The 21,414-nt window shown below is 37.4% G+C and overlaps 3 protein-coding genes across 4 annotated transcripts; 2 read left to right on the top strand and 1 right to left on the bottom strand.

Moving 5' to 3' along the window:
• The first annotated feature begins 617 nt into the window (after positions 1 to 617).
• On the top strand, positions 618 to 5,499 carry LOC145239454 (uncharacterized). Its single transcript, XM_080102775.1, has 6 exons — positions 618 to 740; positions 874 to 1,052; positions 1,410 to 1,621; positions 2,121 to 2,244; positions 3,417 to 3,598; positions 3,956 to 5,499. The coding sequence occupies exons 2-6, from the start codon at positions 919 to 921 to the stop codon at positions 4,687 to 4,689; spliced, it is 1,386 nt and encodes a 461-aa protein (XP_079958901.1). The 5' UTR covers positions 618 to 740; positions 874 to 918; the 3' UTR covers positions 4,690 to 5,499.
• A 4,632-nt stretch (positions 5,500 to 10,131) lies between these two features.
• On the top strand, positions 10,132 to 13,129 carry LOC145238621 (uncharacterized). Its single transcript, XM_080101850.1, has 5 exons — positions 10,132 to 10,359; positions 10,637 to 10,848; positions 11,163 to 11,307; positions 11,661 to 11,833; positions 12,100 to 13,129. The coding sequence occupies exons 1-5, from the start codon at positions 10,154 to 10,156 to the stop codon at positions 12,678 to 12,680; spliced, it is 1,317 nt and encodes a 438-aa protein (XP_079957976.1). The 5' UTR covers positions 10,132 to 10,153; the 3' UTR covers positions 12,681 to 13,129.
• Positions 13,130 to 15,382: 2,253 nt separating this feature from the next.
• On the bottom strand, positions 15,383 to 21,146 carry LOC145238430 (uncharacterized). 2 transcript variants are annotated; one of them, XM_080101587.1, is made up of 6 exons: positions 20,755 to 21,146; positions 19,570 to 19,742; positions 17,243 to 17,606; positions 16,920 to 16,992; positions 16,157 to 16,362; positions 15,383 to 15,973 (listed from the first exon to the last, which is right to left on the bottom strand). In XM_080101587.1, the coding sequence occupies exons 1-6, from the start codon at positions 21,135 to 21,137 to the stop codon at positions 15,871 to 15,873; spliced, it is 1,302 nt and encodes a 433-aa protein (XP_079957713.1). In that variant the 5' UTR covers positions 21,138 to 21,146; the 3' UTR covers positions 15,383 to 15,870. The 2 variants fall into 2 exon arrangements, with proteins under 2 accessions (XP_079957713.1, XP_079957711.1); XM_080101585.1 differs by having other exon boundaries at positions 16,920 to 17,088; positions 17,291 to 17,606.
• Positions 21,147 to 21,414: the final 268 nt, after the last annotated feature.

The following is a 21,414-nucleotide window of genomic DNA, read 5'->3' as shown; positions in this document are numbered from 1 at the left end:
AATTGAAAACCATTTAGGTCGGACCAATTTTGACCGTTGAATCACCTTGTTTGTGGCGTTAATGCTGGTGTGCAGAAACAAAAGGAGAGATTATCTGATTAAGGCGTCTCGTACGGGACGCCGAAAAGTCGAATACTAAAGCGAGTTGTAGGCTTTGTAAAGAATTTAGTGAAACATTGTAATTTAATTAAGGCCCAACGTGTGCTTTTTACTTTCACAACGATCAGAAAATAGAATGATCAGAGAGTACAAGGAATACTAGACAAGGAAAACTAGCTCGATCAAAATTGAACCTTTCAGGGACTAAATATGGTGAATCCCTTTCCTTTTGATAAGTCAGCAACAAACGGTATTCACCATGCACAAGATTACTGGCATTTTTGTTTTGTAACAAGACAGCGACACCTTAGATCTAGATAGCTTTTGTACCAGTCACTTAATTTAATAGCTCAACAATTCGATAAAAGAAAACGCTGCATTTTTACATGCTGCATAGTCAGTTTGAATAAGAAACTGACGTTGTCACTTCCTTATTCACATATAATGTAAATAAGGTCTAAAGTGTGAATTATACGAAAAATATATTCCCAAGTTGGTTTACAATAACTGATTATATTTCTTGAAAGCATGTTTTTCATGCGCAGTTACTTGTTATTTTGTATGTAATTAGGGTAAATCTGCAATCTTTGTGTCAACTGATGAAAACTTGAAACACAACTTCAGCTATTCACAGAAAACAGGTAAGAGGTAGGAAATCTAAAATCAAGCTGTAATTAAAATCAAATTTTTAGTCATTTCGACGTTGTGATTTCCTCATTTCAAAATCATTTCACATTATTTTCAATTGACTCTTATTTCGTTTTTTTATCTAAGTGAAGACAACCTCTTCACAATTTAGTGGATAACATCGAAATCAAAATGAACACCTGCACCACCGCCGCACCTATGACGTGTGTGACAGAAAACTGGATGTTTATTTACGCCGAAATGATTGTGGCTTGCTTTGCACTGCCAATCAACTTCTTTCTAACCGTGTCACTCGTCGTTTTCAGGTACAACTGTTTGAATATAATATATATTGAATCAAGAACAAAACCAAAACTTGTACAGTCAAATCCAGTTTTTCCTGATAGAAGCAACAATTATTTATAGAAATAGATGGCTGTATAATTATTACAACCAAAGGCTCGTGAACACCGAAAGTCCACTTGTAATAATTCCCAAACTAGCAGAAACGAACATAAAAATTACGTTTTCCCCTTCAGACATCATATTTTGATCACAAGTATATACACGAAAATTTTTGATCTTTATGCTATAAACTCAAGCACGAAAAAAACTAAAAATGCAAACTTGCATTTATAACCAAGACTAGAGGAAACGAACTTCGCAATCAACTTATTTTGCAGACATAAACTTCGAACTCAGCTGGTGAACATTTACGCGGCAAATCTGGTTGTGGCGGTTTTCTTTAACGCCGTCATACGCTTGAGCGACACTACGTGGTCGTTATTCGGTATGATTGGGGGTAAAACTGTTTACCCTTACTGCATGACTGCGCCATACGTCCTGCAATTGCTGTGGCTTTACCACAAGTCCTTAGTGGTAACAATGTATGTCGGTAAGTTGAATGTTTCATTTTACTACAGACATTTGTTCGCAACGAGTCCGCTTTATCGCTCTGATGATGCCCATTGTGCAGTTTGGGGAAATATTAGCTGAATTGCAAGTTTTTAACGAAAAACAGCTCCCAGTAAAACATAAAATGCGGGTAATTCGTAAATTTATAACGGTTGGACAAAAAACTGTCCCAAACTCCTACAAATTATTCACCAGAAATCGAAGGTTATTTTGTTCTCAAGTTCTGGTGTAATGATATTAGACTTTCCACCTGAGAGACACGTAGAAGTGTTTTTTGACCAAAGTAATATAACTGAATATTCCAAATGATTTTTTTTAAGACGAGCGTTTTAATTTTTTCTCTGAATCCGAGGAAGTGGTGGATTGAAACAAATTGAAATCACCAACTTCCTTGGTCGAAAAAATGAAATAAAAAATGATTCAGCAGACTTGGTACTGTACAACATGAATGTACGGTAACTATATTGGCCTTTCTGCAGTTATCACTGGAGGAATCGCGTTCGTGATCATGGCGCTTCGTGAAAATCTATTTCGCGTTCACAGAACAGTTGCTGGGGTCGGTCACGAAGAAGAGTTGAAGGACCGTGAGAAAAAGAGTAACAGGTTATACAAGTTTGTTTATTCAATTGATGATCTTAAAGTTGGTTATCCAAAACAAAACTGTTGTTAACGACACCAATATCTAGGTTACTGGTTCCCAAAAGTCAACATTTGTATTCATCACAACAGCATGTAGAAGTTTTCCTTGGCCTCATAAGATTGCGCATAGCAATATAAGCAAAGGCGGCTTAACACATCAATAAAATCACTAAGTTATAGTGCAAGCAATCGCTTTTTTAAAGGAAGCAAACCAATGTAATAATGACTTGTATCCATGTGTATTTCATAAAAACGAAAGTTGATTGCAGGATTTTAGCTAGTAATGCAAAATTGCGCATAACAATCATCCAAAGACAGCATGTGACATCACAAACAGGACAAAAAACATTACGATTGTGCGCGAACAATTGCATTTTTGATAGTTGTCATTCAATAAAGGCCATTGTTCAGCAATGGAGACAGTCGATTATCAATTCTACTTTGATTTAAACTTATTTAGTGGCACAAACTGACGCCAAATAAGATTATAGAATTACTTCAACTGCTTCGCGGCCCCCCCAAAATTGCCTCACGGACCCCTAAAGGACCGCGGACCCCAGTTTGGGAGCCGCTGCTGTAACCTATAACAACACGAAACAATAACGTTTATTGTTTACTGTCGTGTTCGCGACTGTAATGCTGAGATTATCACCGCAAACCATTTCACAGCGGAAGATAAAATAGGAAACGCCAAAAGTTTAACCGCAGTTAGTCCAATTTTCTGCGTAATTTTTTGAAAGTCGGAAAAAACGTTGCTAAAAGTGATAAACATTTTTTAGCCGTTAAACGTAAAAATTCTAGTCAAATATTCCCAAAGCCTATGGAACACCACATCATTTTTGTTAGGATTTATTTGTCATCGAGGATAAACATTGGAAAAGGGCTTCCGGCCAGTTGGTTTAAACGTAACGCCACATTGTGATGAACTATGTCAAAATTGGGTCTTTTATCAACTTCACAGGTCGTATTCCCAGAGCTTAAGTGTCTATTTACAAACTACATGTAAAAGTTAAAGTAAATTCCTCCTCTCAAGTTTCAAAACTCCGTTCGGTTAGGAACCATTGTGTTAGACCCTCCATGAAACGGTTTGAAGTTTTGCATAAACAGTTTTAACGCTTTAAATATTTGCATTACAGATTGGCCGATTGGTTTTCAAAGCATCGAAAACAACAGGCACTAATCTTAATATTCATCTCGTGGGCAATTCCTATCACATCGTCGATCATTGCAATCAGCATCGACAAAACGTGTCTGGCCAAATGCAAGTGCATCTTCAATTACATTCCCTCCAATAGATCGATCCCGGCGTGCGGAGACAGTAAGTTGCGTTCGTACAACATATTGTTACCTAAATCACAGTACGCCAGGCCCATAAAGGCGCCATACCGAATCAGCCGGTCACCAAGCATTCACCACCATATGGCAAGGCCTTGTGTCCACACGGCCATTTGCTGGGCCTTACGTTCCGCTAACAAAACAAAAATTAACTTTGCAACGATTTTTAGAAAATCAAAATAGAAATCAAACATAATTTTCAAATCCGCTATTACGCCTTTAATAGCCCTGGCGTACTATGATTTACCGATAAGTGTCGCTGGTCGAAATGAATGCTTTAGGGCTGATTTCAACATGAATGTTTTCATCCCAGCTAATTTTTTAATGCTTTATCTTTCAGCTTGCTCCCTCATTTGGCCTCCTCTCCCAAACTCATCCTTGCTGGTCGGATGTTTCTGCTGGTTCGTCTTTGTCATCATCCTACTCTTCCTTCTCACAAAGTCCAACATTGACTTTAATCGAGTCAGCAAGCAGATCATGTCCACTAATATTCCACCTATTAATAACCGGGACGACGGAATGGGATTCAAAGACGTCTTTCCGTCGGAACGGTCCGAATGTGACAATGTGGAAATGCCGGGAAATTTTAGAAGGGAAATTAGGGAAAACGAAAATCCGGAAAATGAAACTAGGGAATACGCAGAACAGCGGGACGAACAGGAAACACGGGAATCGGAGCCAGCTTCAGAAGACGTGGAAAGTAATGCTAATACGGATCGGAATAAATCGTGGAGAATCAAAAGATGGATTATGTTCCGTCATTCCACCAAGCACAGCAGTTTGCTGCTCCGCAAACTCTCAAAGCATCTCAACAAACTCCTTGTGATTTCCATTGTGTATGTTATAGGAACAGGTGTCCTGGTAAGCTTCGTAACTTACTCCATATTGGCTCATGACGAGCAGATCTTTGAACGGAACGAACAACTAATGGTGGTTATTCTAATGATGCCTGCCGCTGCCGAATGCTTCACGGCCGTCGCACTTTGTATGGAACTTCCTAACCTTCGTTCTGCTGTTCATTCCATGATGGAAGTCGTCTTGTATATTCTGAGCTTTGGATGTCTTAGAAAATGAGTTTCGAGTAATTCCGGATATTCGCAAGTTCGTTTTGCCGCATACTTAAAGCCAAATAGTAGTTTAACGTCGGTTAGGAGTATTTGGCTAATTTGATGAAAATGGTTGGCAAATTGGAAAGTTGCTGTAAACCATAATGGTCTGTAAGTGTGTACGCGTAGAGAGTACTTCAAAGTGCTTATTGTCAGAGTTGAAACATTCAGGTATTTTTGACAAAATGTTTAAATATGAATTTATCATTGTTTGTTTTTATTTTTTGTGCATGCTCTTTATGTGCCAGATTTACCTTTAGCGTAAGAAAGTTCAAATTTAAAACTAAAAGTTTCCTCATAGTTAAAGGTGTTTCATTCCATAGACCTCTCATGTCCTACTTCTAACGTTACTGTAAGTTAAAACCAGTGGGTATAAAACTAGTTGGAATTACTACCGAGGGGGGAATATTAAACTTCAATTTGTTTTTTTTTACGAAAAAAATACTTCTGGGCGTGGGGATTTTTAAGTCGATGTACGGTCTCATCTGAAAAATATAATGAACCGTCATCTATTTGTGCTACGTGGGGATGGAAACAAATCTGTGTTTAGTTGTAATGTAAAGATTTTGTCAAAAATAGGTTGGGAATCACTGGTCCACACATGCTGTACTTTGATTTACCTACTGGTGTATTGCGCCGCTACAAACTTTATTTGTTTATTAAAGTTCATTTTGTTCTTTTTTTTATGATTGGTTGGAAACAACCGCAAATACAAAGTTCAGTTGCGTTTTCAAGGTTACCGCCAACTTCAAATAAACTTGTTATTTCTGCGTTTTCATCTCATTAAGTCAAGATTGCTTCAGTTTGAAACGACAATCACATAGGCGGCTTATCCAGTTAGGGCTAATCAAACTACTGCAATCATTGGCCCTTTACAACTTTTGGGTTTAAACGTAAGAAAGTTTTCAACTGATGTATTGTATGGCTAAGTGCAAATACCGCCCTGTAAATTTTACAAAACGCCAATAGGGGGCGCTACAGCCCAAAATTACAGAGCCTTGGGCTGGACAAATACGGTGTCAGACCCTTTTCTGTACCACCTCTCTCTTTAAGTTTTGTGTTTATGTACAGAAACCCTATTCAATGTACAGAGGCTTGATTCCATGTAGCGTTTTCTCAAAACGATTTTAAAAAGTTAAATAACAAGATGTGAAAATTGGCAGTGATCCCCAACTCTCAGTTTTATGCGTCACTACATAAGCAAAAAGCACTTTGTGGGAAGTGTGTTGTGACGCGATATGATTGATTGGGTTACACAATTCATCAGTGGACTACTTTGGTTTCCAAACCATATAAAAACCTGTGACTAATAACTTATAAAACCGCGATAAACTTCAGTCCCGAAAGTTGGTTCTGTTTGTATGCAGTGACGCATAAACGAACAATAGAAGAGGTAAATGATTGCACGTCAGACAATAAATGCCAGCTTTTGATAGAAGTGAATTTGAAATTCGTGTCATGATCTACTTTAAGCTTTTGTTAAAGACCACCAATACAAAACACCATTGTATGGCTTTATAAGAGTGATTCTTAAACTTTTATGCACACTTATTTACCTTTTAACTTCTTGATGTTCAAATATCCTCTTAACATGCAAAACGTGCAAATGGCTGAAGATGGCAGATTTAAACCAGTTAATTAAATTTAGATTCCATATTATGAACAATTTTTACGAAAACATTTTCACTAAATTGCTTATAGGAATAATAAAGGGATGCATAAACAAATTTATCTTTTCGTTATATGCTTGTTGAACTTTGAACGCCCAATAAACCTACAGCGACTCCTTTATCAATTCAAACAGCGGCCCAGTGGACATCGGCGCCCATTCGTGGACCACTGTTTCAAACAATCGAATAACCCTAAAACTGCTGAACAATGTACGTTACCAAGGGTATTGGTGAAGACATGAACTAAGTGAAGAATCACTGACGTGGAATCGAATGTTTCAACAGAGATGATCAGTAAGAACACGCATATGCATACAATGTGTCACTTGACGAGTAAAGAAAAAATACCCAACAAGAATTTCATGTGCCCTTTAAAACTTTAATAACTTCGGTTGCATTACGAGTGTGTGGTCGGGAATTTTCGTATGTTTTTAAATATTTAAATCTCCTGAAACTTCAAAGCGGTACGCAGACAGTTGGGGAAAGCCCAATGATCTGCTCGTAATTGTTATGAACGTGGAAATTAGACATTTCAACTCCATCAAATCAACAGAAAAAAAAACATAACAGAAGGTCAGATTATGCCTAAGAGAGGATTGAATAAACAGACAGGTAGAACAGCATCCAATAGCATGTAAAACCTGTTGTGGTTTTCATTGTTTTTTTTGTACAATTAACCCTTTGTGCTGGTGGGCGAATAGATAAAGTTGTCACCGAACGTGACTTATTGTACACCGCGCACAACGCTGTTATACTATACAAATACACAAACTCAAATTTAAATTCCAATCACTAACCTTGATTTAAATCGGTAACAATCAATTTAACCTAATTGTTTCAGCGCCCAACGTATAATAATGAAGACGGGTAACAAAAAGGTATGTTTTAGGCGTTGAAACAAAAGGGGTTCAGCTGGAGAAACAAGTAGCTGATTTTAGAAGCTGGTCCTATCTATTGGTTTTTTTGGGGGGAATTTATTCATAATGTTGCAACACATACGCCCTGCGTGCCAGTTCAAGAAACAATTGTATTGTGCATTAAATTACCTTTGCAAACAAGCATTCTGCGCATTATGATTAACCGCAATTCCTGTTTGTGGCGAACACACAATGAGCGGCGCAGTGTCTGACCACAAGCACATGTGCGAGCAAGTTATCAAAGAAGATCAAACCTTAATTAAAACTGCTTTAATAGGTCGTACAGAAGAAACCACGAAACCTCTGTAGCGATTGCACATCCAGCTTACGTGGCTTGAGAGCAAGCCGTTGCAGTAGACGTATCATAGTAATTAGCTCATACGACTGAGGACAACGCAAGTTATACGTTTTTGTTTCAGGCATTTAATTTACATAGCTATTCCACTTAATTTTAATGTTAATAAAGGTTGTTTCAGAGAGAAGAATGTATACACGTAGCCTATATTCATTGGTGTTTACAACTTATATGTTCATACGATTAGATTTGCTTTGAACTTTTGTGATGGTTAGGCATAAAACGGATTTCAGCCACGTAACTTGAGTTGTGAAGCATTAAACTGAAGCTCGACGTAGCAGTGTCGTTAAATGCTTGAAAACAATAATACAGGATGTCTTCAACGATAATACAAAACAAAACAAACCACTGCGTGTGTAACGTTCTACTGTTCAAGGCAGAAGTCCGGTCGTGCTTTCAGGGTCTTGTCGGGTTGGGTTTTTAGTTTGAATGAAACAGGCTTGATCTGGGCCTGACTTTACATTTATTTTGTAATTTCACTTCGGTTAATCGGACTCTAGGGCCTATAGTCTCGGTTTGATTTAAAAAGAAATCGGGTTCGAAACGGTTTTCAGGCTTGTGCATTCGGGTTCGGGCAGGGTTTCGAACTAGTACCTCGGGGTAGGAGTTTAAGGAGGTTAAAAATAAAAGTGACATTTATCTCAGCTACAAATTAGTGAAAAATACAACAAAGCATTGCAAGTATTGGATGGTAGCGTAAGTACAACGTTGTTGCTGTTTTAAAGAAAATAAAGTTTCACCTGGTTCCTGAAAACCAATGGTATGATGTAAACTCTTAAACTACAATGAAATATTGCAGTACAACGTGGTAAAAACGTATATTAATGAGCTTCGGGTTCGATCGTCTATAGCGGTAAGTACAAGGGTTTTTATAAACAGGAAGTTTTCATTGCTAAGTGATTTATGAGGCTGCGCGCAGGAACTGAACTGATCAAGCCTGTTGCATAACGGCTTAACAGCGATACAGCAACGGGCTTTTAAGGCCGTTTATAGATCGGAAAAGGCATTGATTTAAGAGTAGAGGAGTAAGTAACAGTGATTCTTGTCGGATGCTAAGATTTTCAGTTCTAATTTTAGAAGTTGGGAAAAAAACGTGCTAGGGGTTCGTTAGGGTTCTTTTGCATAGATGATGCGGCATTTAAGAGTGGCTTTACTACGAACAAAGTTGTCACTGGATAAGACAAAGTTTGTATTTGTTATCATCATTCGAAAACAGTTATGCGAAAAAATGAACGTACTGCATAAATAGTACATTATAAATCGATTTAATATTGTGTGACATGTCAGAAGAGTCGCCAAGGTTTTTTTGTTGAAATATTATTACATAAAAAGAATGTGGTTGAGAACGTCCGAAGCGCGTTTGAATCGACAAGAACTTTCACAGATTTGTTTTTTGCAAACTTCAAACCAGACTAAAGACAGTTTATGTCCCTCTCTCTTTACCAGGACCTGCTGTGGTTCTCGTTTGAAACATTGATTGATTTGGGCATGCGCGCCAAACGGTAACTCGTATTGATTTTTCCGTGAATAATAAAAATCCAGAGGTCTTAAAAGACAATAAAATGCTCTACCACAAGTTTGAAAAGCAATTATTAAGAGAGACAGAGATAACATCGAAAGTTTTTGCACGAACGTTTTTGTCTTGCTTTTGTATGAAGTATGTTTGTGACGGTGTAAAGCAGTTAATTAGATCGCAAGCCCAACTTAGCACACAAGCTAACTGTAATGTATTGCATGGACGTTTATATTTAGTTACAAATTTGCGGTTTTGTCAAAGTGTTCACATAGTTAGGACGCCAATAGCGGTTTTGTCAAAGTGTTCACATAGTTAGGACGCCAATAAAACACCAATCGGATTCGCACAACTTTATGAAATACCGCATTTGGTATCGTGAATAGCAGATTAAAACACGCATGTTTTAAAAAAGTTGAAAGGTAAAAAAATTCTGCATTTTAGTTACCTTGTTTTTAGTGTAAGAATTGATTTATTTGTCAGGGTGTCAGTTTTCATCTATTTCCTTTCAAGAAAATTCCCAAATACCCTTCTCTTCGACCTTGACATTTTGCACCGGATAAAGTGACAAACAATTAGATCAATCATTGATTTTTAATGAAGTGCAGATCAATAGATTGGTGATGCGAAGTGAAAAGACAGTTTTAACTAGTCGATAAAGTGCGTTTAGTTGAACCGATCACAAAATGGATTTAGATCGGACAGATTAAGAATTGATCGAACCTGTATTTGTCAAGTGTAGCCAAAAATTTGTCTAAGTGTGAATTACTGCCTAAATTATTTATTTTAACATTGACCAAATTGAAGTCTCATTATCAGTTTTGTTTTGAGCTACAAGATACCTTGCAGTCAAAGTTCACAGACTGACGTCTGTTTTTTAAAAGCACTCAAGAAACTAAAAAAAATACCTAAAAATTCAATCTAAAATTTTATCATTTTTCAGGATTTAAGAAAAATAGGCGTTTAAAAGACTCAAAATGAACGTAACACCGACAGCAGTTCCAACAAGGCCACGGCCACCGGGGACAACCGCAGCAATACATGCAAACTTGTCGGGGAATGCAAGCCAGCGAGTATATACATGCGTGCCGCAGAAGATGGAGTACTTATTTGCTGAACTCATCGCTACTTCATGCTCTACTCCCATTAACCTGTTCCTTGTCACATCGTTGATCGTATACAGGTCGGTTCAGGGCAATTTGTGCTCGGTATAACACACTAATTAGGTTATGGTGGAATTTTGGAAATTGAGACCCTTAAAATGCATGTAAATCAACCACCAAAGTCAGTCTTCTTGGCCCTTTTGCCCCAACGCCACAAGTATATCATTAATATTAGTTGTGTGTATAACAAAATTAACGACAGGGTATTTTTACACACTAACCAGAGGTAGGTGTTACTGGACAAATTAAAAAGCTTTTAATAACCACCCATTAACTGTTTATTATTTCAATTCACAGGGAGAAGCTTAAATCACAACTGGTGAACATATACGCTGCCAATATAGTCGCTGCAATAGCCGTAAGTACGGTCCTTCGTTGTTTCGACACAATATGGAGTTACTTTGGTTTCGGGCCACCGTCCTACCTCAGCACTGGGCCTCCTGGTGACTCGCCTGCCTTGCTGAAATTGTGGACTTTCCAAAAAACAACCGTCGTCACCACTTATACCGGTACGTAAGTCTCCCTGTTTGTAGTCGAAATTTTCCCCATTATGGCTTGATTATGCGTTCATGTTGGCCTTGTGTCAGGCACAAAAAGTTGTTTTGAAGCCTCCAATGTTAGGTTCATGTAACAACATTTCATGAGGTAATAAATGTTTCAGACCATTATTGCCATATGAAAAATCTTACTTCCGTTTTTATCCAGGTATGGTGAATTGGTACAAAATAGATGAATTTTTAGGTCACAAATAAGGCTATTTGTTGTTTACATTTTATTTATTAAACTCATAAACGACGCAGCCCACATTTTTTGTCATATACAGTGATAGCTTGGGGAATATTTCTGGTCATTTTCTCCATTCGGTCGAAAGCGTTCCGAATTCACCGCACGGTGGCAGGCGTGAGCGACGAGGAAAATCCCAACAGCAGTGGAACAAAACAACGCCCGCAGAAATCAGGTTTCGCAAAGTAAGTTTTTCAGAAACCATCAACTGTTAACGTCTGTCTCAAAGATGTGTATCCAATATTGGCCACAAAATTTCATTTGATTTTTTGTGAATTTGGAAATAAATATAAAACTGCAGAGTAAGCAATGTTATTGGGCTGATTAATGTACAGTTTTTGCTGGATTTTATTGATTCAAATCATGGACTACATCAGGCGCGACCAGTTCGCAATCATGCAGGCGGGCGACTCAGTTAAGAGTTTCCAGTTATCAAACCCAACCAGAAGCATAGGTAGTAAGACAAGACAACAAAAAATTAGGCAACCAGCAACTTGTAAAACTAGCGCCACAAAAAAGGTTTCTACTTATAATGCAGGTGTTTTTGTTGGTCGACAAAAAGCCGAAAAATGCGGATACACATCATGCTTTCGTGGTTCGTCCCCATCATATTTTCGCTGACAGAGGTCGCCCTTGAGTCGTGTTCGAGGGAATGCAAATGCACGTTTAACTACATTGTGCAGAACGACAGAGTTACTACGTGTAACAAAGGTAATTTTTGTTTTGTGGCTTGTGTATGTTTTACGTGTTTATTTCGATAGTCACCGAAATCGTTTTGAATTAATACTTACGGTGTTTTGAAATGATGGAATTAGACTAAGTGTATTTCTTGCTTCAGGTAAAAACAAGCATGAAAAAAGCAAAAATGTACGCCTACCCGGAAAAACAAAACTGTCCAAAACCAGATAAAGTGCTTAAAAATACAAAGGTACGCCAACCACACGGAACTGAACACTAATATATGTTTTGTTTTGCAGGTTGCTCAGTTGTGTGGGCACCCATCACAAATCGCTACCTGATATTAGGATGCATTATCTGGCTGATATGTGCTGTTCTCCTGGTTTCCCTGCTAATAGTGTCTCAAATCCAGTTTACTATGGTAAAGAAAAAGATGGCCGCCAGCAGAATACCAACCATTCAACGCCGCCCGACAAACGAACAACAACCGACAGCATTCGAAATCGAACAACAGCGTTATGACGTAAACAATGGGCCTCGCGATAACACTTTAAGCCACCTTACTGGGAAATCTAGCTTGCGACATTCTAATTTTCTTCTTATAAATGCGCTTTCGCAACAGTTGGGATGGATGCGTATAATCTCAACGGTGTATGTGATTGGCACTGGGTGTATAGTCGGTTTAACGCTTTACTGCATTATCGAAGACGATTACAATACATTTGCTTTTCCCGGCCGTGGACCCGTGCCAATTTTTCTGATTCCAACACTGAGCGAAACCTTTGCAGCAGTGGTCCTCTGCACGAAATTACCGAATCTGAGAAGCGCAGTTTATGCAATGCTGTCCGAAAAAATCCTATTTTGCACAGTTGTAAGATGAGTAAAACAGGATTTGGTCGGAATAGTGTGTTTGTAATGATTACATGTGATTTTAATGCTTTTTTGTACGACACCAGTGTAATAAGTGAATGTTATTTTCTGCATTGTTATATTCTATCCATTTTTCTATTTTTACCAATTTTTGCCCAGTGTTAAACATAAAGTTTATAAACTAGTTAAATACTTCTATTACTTTGTAAAAATTGAGTTATTTACCATGTATTCAAAGTTCAATGTGTGATGTGTTCTACCATTTGTGATTTTTTCCGCAAGAACCGTATGTATATCCAACTATCAATATTAACTGTCAGAAGATACTGTGTGCGTTGATTACTGTTATGAAATGTTTGCTTCTCAATGTTATTGTTTTCTGTAGGCTGCTATTAAACAGCAATTACTTTTCGTTGTTTTTTTACATCGAAGAAATGTTACAGTTGGTCAAACACAAAGTGCAACATGTAATAAATATATACCTAAAAGTTGTTTTTAGTTAGTCTTTAAAATGTCCATAACGCATACACAACTCTATTAGGAAGTCTACACAGTTGCAAATCCGTTGTTAGCTGCCAGAAAACACGTGTTTTGCATCACCTTGTGGTTTTAAGAAAATGTTAAGCAAACAGCAATAGAACATATTCCACACATACGTTCTTTACAGAGATACAACCTGTGTAGCGACTACTGCTGCTTTTAAAAGTGATGTGCAAACGTAACCATCAAAACTTGCCAAAAACACAGCACTATACGCTGGTAAAAACATGACAATTTTCATTGTTATGGCGGCCCTTCAGGGTATAAAAGCGTGAAAAGAAAAAAAAAAACTACAAGAAGCGTAATTCACAATAGAAAGAACCTTGAAGACACATGGAAGTAATCGTCGAAACCATAGCCTAGTTAGGGCAAGGTTTTTGATTTTTGTTGTTGAAAAAAATAAGGTTTTGACGAAATATGATGTCAATTCCGACAAACAACAATAACAAATATTGCAACATGTTTTCAAGAGGTAAAATCGACAAAGAAAAGGCGGTCTAGGTTTGAAACAGAAAAATGTAAATGTATAGATCATGTAATTTGGTATACTCTTTATTCGCGTCTAGTTGTGGTGTGTGTTCGGTACAAAGTCTAGCTCAAGTCAATGAGGCAAATACTATCGTGTTTTCACGCAATCAGCGAATTCAGCTTGTAAACAAACTGCACGATCAACATGAAACGTGAAGTTTTGCTGAAGCTGCAAAAATTCCAAACAAGAGTCAAGACTTCCGTCACTTATTACGTAACACTGATCATGATCATCAATAGCCATTGTTACATGCATTGCGATTCAGCAAGTTAACTAAATAGGAAATCATTGCTGTTGCAACTGTGTTAGTGGGGCCTCAACTTTTTTTCCATTAACAGTACTCTTTTGGGGGACTTTACAACACAACACAATGCAACAGAGGTATGCCATCGCAAATACAGTAGCTAAAACATGTTCTAGTTAAAATGCTGTTCTATTTTGAAAACTGTGCCCGATTGTAGAAAAACATTTGTTAAAGATAAGTTATTGTTGGTTTTGAAACTGCGGCGGGATTCAAAAAACGCCAAAAAATAACTATTTTTTCGGTACAAACGCCCCTAAGAATATTCCGTTTATCTTCTCTTAGACATCAAAACAAAAGTAAATATCAAAAACAAACAAAATATTCAAAATAAAGCAAAAAAATCAGCTTAAATAAAACAGCTACTACAACAAAACAAATGTACTTGACTGCAACCTTCTGCAATACATTTGCAAACAGGTTAAAATCCACATAGTAATCCACAGTCTGGTTCTTTTTAGCTTTACTTTATCATGTTTTAGCATATTTTCCCCATTTGTTTGACCCATGCAGGTTACTTGTTAACTGGCTAGAGCACACAAACTATCTCTTAATAAAACACTAAAATGCATAACAGGCGCTTATAATCCGTTAGTATACTGAAGCATGTTTTTATAGCTTTACAAGACGTTAAATATAACACATAACATTGCCTATAAATGTGCTTGGACGTTTTTTTGAGCAGTTAATTTCTCAGTATAAGTTTTCAGTCATATCTTACGTTAATATGGCAAATCAAACTGCAGTGCTACTTTATATACAGAACAGTTTTGAAACACACAACTGACTATGGTTTTCACAGGCGTACATAACTTAATGTTAAAAATCAGCAGCAAACTAACTGTAATCCCCACACCTAATCTAATTCTTGGTTTGGTATATCTTCCGTTTCGTAACTCAAGGATAACCATTAACACTGTAAGTAAAATGACAAAAACTCATACAACTCACCAATCAAAAATGAAGCGTTAGGAGCCAAGCAAGAAATTTATTCTTCCCTTGGTAAACAAGCTGTAAATGTCAAATACCAATGCTAACTGGCTTAACTTTAGCCTACTTAAACTGCAACAATCTAGCAAAGACTGAAACAGTTTCCGAAGTTCCACATTCAGCAATACAAAATCGAAGCTACTTCGCACAAATGTTACTAGCTAGCTCCGTTTAACTAAATTGTTGTTGCTCAATCAGTCTGACAATTCAAACAATGCGCTCTGTGTGACGTATCAACGCTGATTATGTGGAATGCGCGCTTTATTTTAGTGAAATGTTGTTTCCAAAGAAAATAATAATTTTTACTTTGTAGAAAGTGTGTTTGTATTTAGAAAGATTTAAACCAATAAAAATAAGTGTAATAGGTTAAATAGTGACAAACTAAATCAAATTTGAGTCAAAATCAAAAAAAATAACGAATATCTTGCTTAGTTTGCCAAATGTGCAAAAAAATTTCTTATACTTTTAAAATCTCTACACAACATGGATTTTTGCGTAAACATAAAAAAACACACAACAAAACAGACGACAACAGCAATACACAGGGTAAAAACGTTGAACGTTAGTAGCATTTAGACACAAGTCTTAATCTTGACAACACATTAACGACAAGGATCATTTTAAGTAGATCTGTTCCAATCTGAGAATGTGTTTTAGTGTTTTCATCTATTACAATATTGCATTATCGCCTAAATTAAAATTTACTACCATAGCAACAACTAAGTGCTATCAATCAACGCCATTTAAGTGTGTTGATTCTTTGTTGCAGATTTGGTCCTCATAAATATATTTGGTTTTTCCTGTGGCAAATTTTAGTGTATGTGTTGATACATTTCCAGCTTAGAAATCACTTCTGCTTTTCATGGTCGATGTAGATTTCATTTCACTGCGTTTGCTACTGCCAGTTTTGCCCACTTGCAGCGCCAGAGAAATGAATGCTTGTCTAAAAAAGTTCATATCAAATAAGATGTTTGAAAACAAAGAAAAAATAGTAACAAACAGTGTTTCCAATTACAAAAAATGATGCACAAAGTTTTTCCCTGAACAAAAACTGTAACAAAAAGTCTGTCTACCAAAAATATTGTGTACAGTAAAGTAAACAATGAGCAGCAAAAAAGATACTGACCTTATTCCTGGAAGACACTTGGCAAGCAAGAACGGACAGACCCAGCAGTAGACAAATGTGACACAAAGGCAGCTGTTACCAAGAACCATGCTTGGGTTCTCAACAGAAAAGTAATCGTACAACATCAATGCCATCACTGGTGCAGTACTGAAGACGAACAGCGCGATGATCCAGATGATAAACCTTAAACTGCTCAGTGTACGACGCTGCAGATATAAGTTAAGGGTCATTTGGTTTGTTTTCTTACTCTTCTAATTTGAGGACTCCTGACAACATCTGTTTTTGTTGAACATAACTCTATTTTATTTTTGTTTCAATCGCAAATTCAGTTTTAATAGCTAGAGGCGGGAATAGTCTTATTTAAAAATGCACAAAAATTGATACAAACGCGACAAAATTTGGTTAGTTTTTTCGTTTTTGTGCAGTTTTATCACAGTACTTTAGGCTTATTAAAGACGTTATACAGAATCAGCCGGTCACCAAGCATTCCCATGTGACAAAGCGCAGGCTAAAAAATCTAGCTTTTTTGGCAGTTTTAATATTTCACGGATGATTATGTTAAAAAATTTGAATCAGGAAGGTTAAGTTCTTGTGTTTTTCTTCAGTTATTATATTTATCCTGGGTAAATTCTTGTAAAAAAAACCGAAAATCAACTGTACGTTATTCAAACTGGATTGCTAGATGACTGACAATCGTAACTACAGTATTCTGTCCTATAAACCCATCTATAAACCCATTTCCCCCATGCTGGCAGGCACTCACTAGAACCTGATGGGATCGGATCAGCGATCTGTGACGTGTTTCTTTTACGTCAACAACAGGAGATATAACGTCATCAGCGGTGCCAGTTAGGTGAGTTGTGACTGAGATAGTTTTGTCCTCGTTTGACTTTAAACCTTGGGTCGTTGGCCGGTCGGCTTCTTTTTTGACCCTGGAAAAAAAGAAAAGTTGGTCGTGGGTACACTATAACTTCCAAACAAAAGCAGCTTTACTGAAAACGAAACTTAGCGATGAGTGATAAAATTAGTATTAATTGACATTTTGTTCTTGTAAGTCTTTATTGGATTTAAAATAATGTGTTTTGGCACCAATTTACACTGACATACGATTTTTTAACATAGCTCTTTCTAGACCTGATGCTGCAGTAGCGGAAATGCCGCTTTGTGTCGGTCACGGTCCTCCACAAGATGGCAATAACGACAACCACTGAGATAAACCACAGACCGATGCTGACAACCAACCAATCGTAACGCATGGGAGGCCACACCCTCGAACATGCCCTTCTTTCCAGCGAATCAAGCTCATCTCTGGGGTAGCAACCCGACAAGCAGATGCATGAGTAGGCGCAACTCCATCCAAGAGGAGCGCTCGTAACAAAGATGAGTGGGAGAATCCACACGAGGGCGATCAAGACCCATGTGCGACGATGACGTCGTTTACGATCGAAACCTACAATAAAGTTAAAAAAAGTAAATGGTGAAAGTTCGACGAAAAGTCTTCAACTGATGTTTGTCATAAACGACTTTTTATCACAATCACTTCTTCGTGTTTATCAGTTTAAACTTCAGAATGATTCAAAGCCAGTAAGTTGCTTTTTATTATATCATTCAGCTAATTGTGGAATAACGTTCAAACTGCGTTCTCTTTGCGAAAACACTCAATTTTAGGAGCATTTAAAAATAATTGTTGTGTCTTACTAATACTGGCTCACGACGTAAAAAAAGTAGCATGTTTTGCTTTTTACAGGTGCATTTTTGACAACGTTATTTTTTCCAAAGCCGTTTAAACAGGGATTTCCATGCATTCGCGTACTGCAGTTTTGAAACCATTTCTGTAAAAAATGCAGTATATTTATAGACTTTTTCAAAACCCTATCCAGTATAACGTCTACTATACCCAACTTTTACCCCGATTTATCAAACACACATAGTAGTGGTCGCTAAAATTTGCACAGATTGCTTAGATTGCGTTTTCTAGTTTGTCAATCAATCTTGCACCTACGGAAACCGAAAAACCACATCAGTTGGTTGCGTTTCGCGGTTGCTACACCCAGGATATGGCGAATCAGCAGAATTGAATTCAAACAGTCGCCTGTGTGTTGTTATCCTATGATCTGGCATACGTACGAAGATGATTGACACTTCCACCAAATTTTACACCGTTTGATGTACATTATCCAACTGAATCGGGTGTGACACATACCAAATACGCCTCACGCAGCTTGTATGTTTTTATGATTTTTTTTGGCCAGTGTAGTATATATCGACAAAAGTAAATTTAAAGAGAGGAATATTCGTATGCCTTTGAAAAACGTTTAAACTTTTCTCGTGGTTGAAAATTTATCCTAGAACACAGTTAAACCAACGGACTATAAAATCCTTTGTAAAACAGAAGCAGTCGGTTCAAATAAAGGAATATATATTTCGCCAATGTGGCATCATCAGTTCTTGGAAATCGAAATACAAATCGATATAAAAATGAGTGCGAAAACAAAGAAGCTAAAATAAATAAAAGCAGTAAAACACTAAAACAAGATATTACTGTTTCAAACTGTCAACGCTATCTGAACCAACCTCAAAACCCAAACAACACAAGCGCAACTCTGGGCACGGAATCAAGGGAGAAAAAATAAAGATAAGAAAAGTAATATCGGCACGCGCATGCAGGTGATTCCAACGGCTGGCAGAAAAAGGCACCTACCGGCGTTTGAAACAGTAATATCTTGTTTTACTGTTTTACTGCTTTTATTTATTTTAGCGTGTTTGTTTTCGCACTTATGTTTATATCGATTTGTATTTCGATTTCCAGGAACTGATGCTGCCACATTGGCGAAATATATATTTCTTTATTTGAACCGACTGGTTCTGTTTTACCAAGGATTGGTTTTACTGTATTATAGCTAAAAAGGCAAACAGTGATCGTCAGTTTAAGAAATGCTGTTAATGGTTTTGATCTATTACTAAAGTTGTCATTTTAGTTAAATGCACGATGTTTTCAGGAAGCCACGGGATTATGACGGGATTACAGCCTACTATATTTCCATCCCCAAAAAGGAGGACACATTGTTAAAAAGAAAAAAATACTTTAGGGGCTCCCAAAAAAAGCCTAGGAAATTAGACGGTATAGAATAGTTTGGATAAAGTTTAACGTTTATATTATCACAACACTAAAATAAGCTTGTATTTTCAAAATATGTAAAATCCACCTGTATATTCTGTAAAAAATAAGCTGAATATGTATAGATGTATTTGGTAAATCAGAAATTCATTGGCACTTTTTCTTGTCTTTGGAGGACAACTTGTTTTTTGTTACAAAGGAGGACATGTCCTTCGAAAAGAGGACGTATGGCAGGCCTGATTATGACGTTGAACTACGGTTTTTCTATTGTGTTCTTTTTATTTATCGAACTCACCAGAAAGAAGTTTGGCCAATTTTCTTCCCTCATCCATTGTTGAGTCACTGGAAGAATTCAACTCCAAAGCACGTGACCCGAAGAGCAGTGGAGCGTGAGTAGTGTCCCGGATCGAGGAAACAAGAATTCCGATGTTGCCACAAATTATAAGGAACATGGCGGTGACCAGAGCTCTGTGACGTAATAATGGATAGCGATAAACACACGTAAGACAATGAAAATCGAAACTGAAGAGTACAAGGCTTAAAAAATTCAATGATAAACTGTGTGCATGCATCAAATCCAATTAGTTTACATGACTATATTGAAATAATAAATTGAGCGTTTGTTTCTCAACCTTTGTGTTAAGGCAGGGCTGCACAATTGCCGCCAAGCGTCTCCTTGTTTTTGTTTGTAAAGTACTGATGTAAATAAATAGGTATATTTCATATATACCTATCTAGTGGGGGCCTGAAATACCAAGACTATTTCCTAACTTTAATGCACAGATTAAGCTGAACAGTCTGGTGATCAATTTTAACTGTTTATAACGTCACGAACTATATTGCGACGCTTGTGGTATCTCTTTCTTCGCATTGTTTGCACAAAATAGGCGTACAAAAAGTGGCATATGACTCTACAAAGGCTGACGCGCGACAGTAAAGATACTTTGTCATGTTCACGGCCGCATAAACTCGTCACCGCGGCCGCAAAAAGGTGCACCTCTGGGTTGTGGCCCTAAAACGTATTTAACCTTCATCGATCGAGTAAAAATAGGAACAATGAAATAGAAGGTCGAACCCACAATAACTTTTCACGAAACCGGGGTTAAAAAACAATGGATTAGCAGGGTACAAAGGTTAAAACGTGCGGTGTTTTCGAGTTGACGTCCCGGTTATATTTTAAATTTGCACAGCTTGAATACGCTATCTTTGGGTCAGTCGTCCCGGTTAGTCCGGACCCGTTTGCACCAAAAAATTGTAACAAATAGGCGAAGATCTGGATTAATGCATGTCGTTTATTCCTTACCACATTACAAATCATTTGTACCTCAAGTTTTGTCAAGATTAGGCGAGGATCCGGATTAACCGATGTCGATTAGTTAAAGCCTTACCACATTACAAACCATTTGGACCACATTTTTCTCCGAATTAACCGAATTTACCGAGGTTTACTGTAGTTACATTTAGCAATCAGCATTTTTACCTGTAAAAGGACCACCAAACTCTTACATCTTCTCTTACTGCGCCTTCGTGGTCATGGCCCAAATTCTTTTGACCGTCCAACGAGAAATAGAGGCTTAAAATTTGGTAGAAAGCCAGTAGGGAGAACGCCATATTAGCCAGTAACGTGCTACCAACATGCACATAGACGTTATTCTGGCGTAACTTGCTCCTGTATGACATCAGAGCCACGAGAACAAAGCCGTTTATGATCATTGAAACCGATGGTAGAATGGAAAATATCAGAAACACTGGAGTCCTTCGGTTTTGGCATTTTGTGGCGTTCACTGCGGTTGAGGTTACTTTGAAAGGCAAAGTGCTAAAAACTGCATCATCCATTGTAGAATTACTTACAGCTAGCATCATGACAATTAAATCGGCTAAATATCAACAAAAAAACGAATAACAGTCAGGATACACCCATAGATTTTAACTGCATTCCTAAACTGCACGACAAGTTTCTTAACAAAGTATCTGACAAGTATATGCAACTTTAAATGGCAAGAAACTGTTCATTTTATAATCAACAATGGAATTAAAACTCCTTATTCGCCTTCCATACTCTTCTTATTCACGTACACAGCAGTATTGACATTCAAAGTTATCACAGAACTCAAGCCTCCAACTACTTTGCAGCAGATGC

This window comes from Phallusia mammillata, chromosome 7 (genome assembly GCF_965637545.1).
Source record: "Phallusia mammillata chromosome 7, kaPhaMamm4.hap1.1, whole genome shotgun sequence".
In the NCBI taxonomy this organism is placed as follows: Eukaryota; Metazoa; Chordata; class Ascidiacea; order Phlebobranchia; family Ascidiidae; genus Phallusia; species Phallusia mammillata.
Note: the sequence above shows the minus strand (reverse complement) of the source record. Positions and strands in the feature narration are given on the sequence as shown.

Excerpts from the sequence above, each read along its gene's own strand:
- LOC145238430 (XM_080101585.1), bottom strand. The coding sequence starts at position 21,137 with ATGATGCTAGCTGTAAGTAATTCTACAATGGATGATGCAGTTTTTAGC. Across the intron at positions 17,089-17,290 it reads TTCCGCTACTGCAGCATCAG|GGTCAAAAAAGAAGCCGACC; the intron begins GTCTAGAAAGAG and ends CTTTTTTTCCAG. Across the intron at positions 16,363-16,919 it reads TCCGATCCCATCAGGTTCTA|CGTCGTACACTGAGCAGTTT; the intron begins GTGAGTGCCTGC and ends TTATATCTGCAG.
- LOC145238621 (XM_080101850.1), top strand. The coding sequence starts at position 10,154 with ATGAACGTAACACCGACAGCAGTTCCAACAAGGCCACGGCCACCGGGG. Across the intron at positions 10,849-11,162 it reads CGTCGTCACCACTTATACCG|TGATAGCTTGGGGAATATTT; the intron begins GTACGTAAGTCT and ends TGTCATATACAG. Across the intron at positions 11,308-11,660 it reads CAGAAATCAGGTTTCGCAAA|GTGTTTTTGTTGGTCGACAA; the intron begins GTAAGTTTTTCA and ends CTTATAATGCAG.
- LOC145239454 (XM_080102775.1), top strand. The coding sequence starts at position 919 with ATGAACACCTGCACCACCGCCGCACCTATGACGTGTGTGACAGAAAAC. Across the intron at positions 1,053-1,409 it reads GTGTCACTCGTCGTTTTCAG|ACATAAACTTCGAACTCAGC; the intron begins GTACAACTGTTT and ends CTTATTTTGCAG. Across the intron at positions 2,245-3,416 it reads CGTGAGAAAAAGAGTAACAG|ATTGGCCGATTGGTTTTCAA; the intron begins GTTATACAAGTT and ends TTTGCATTACAG.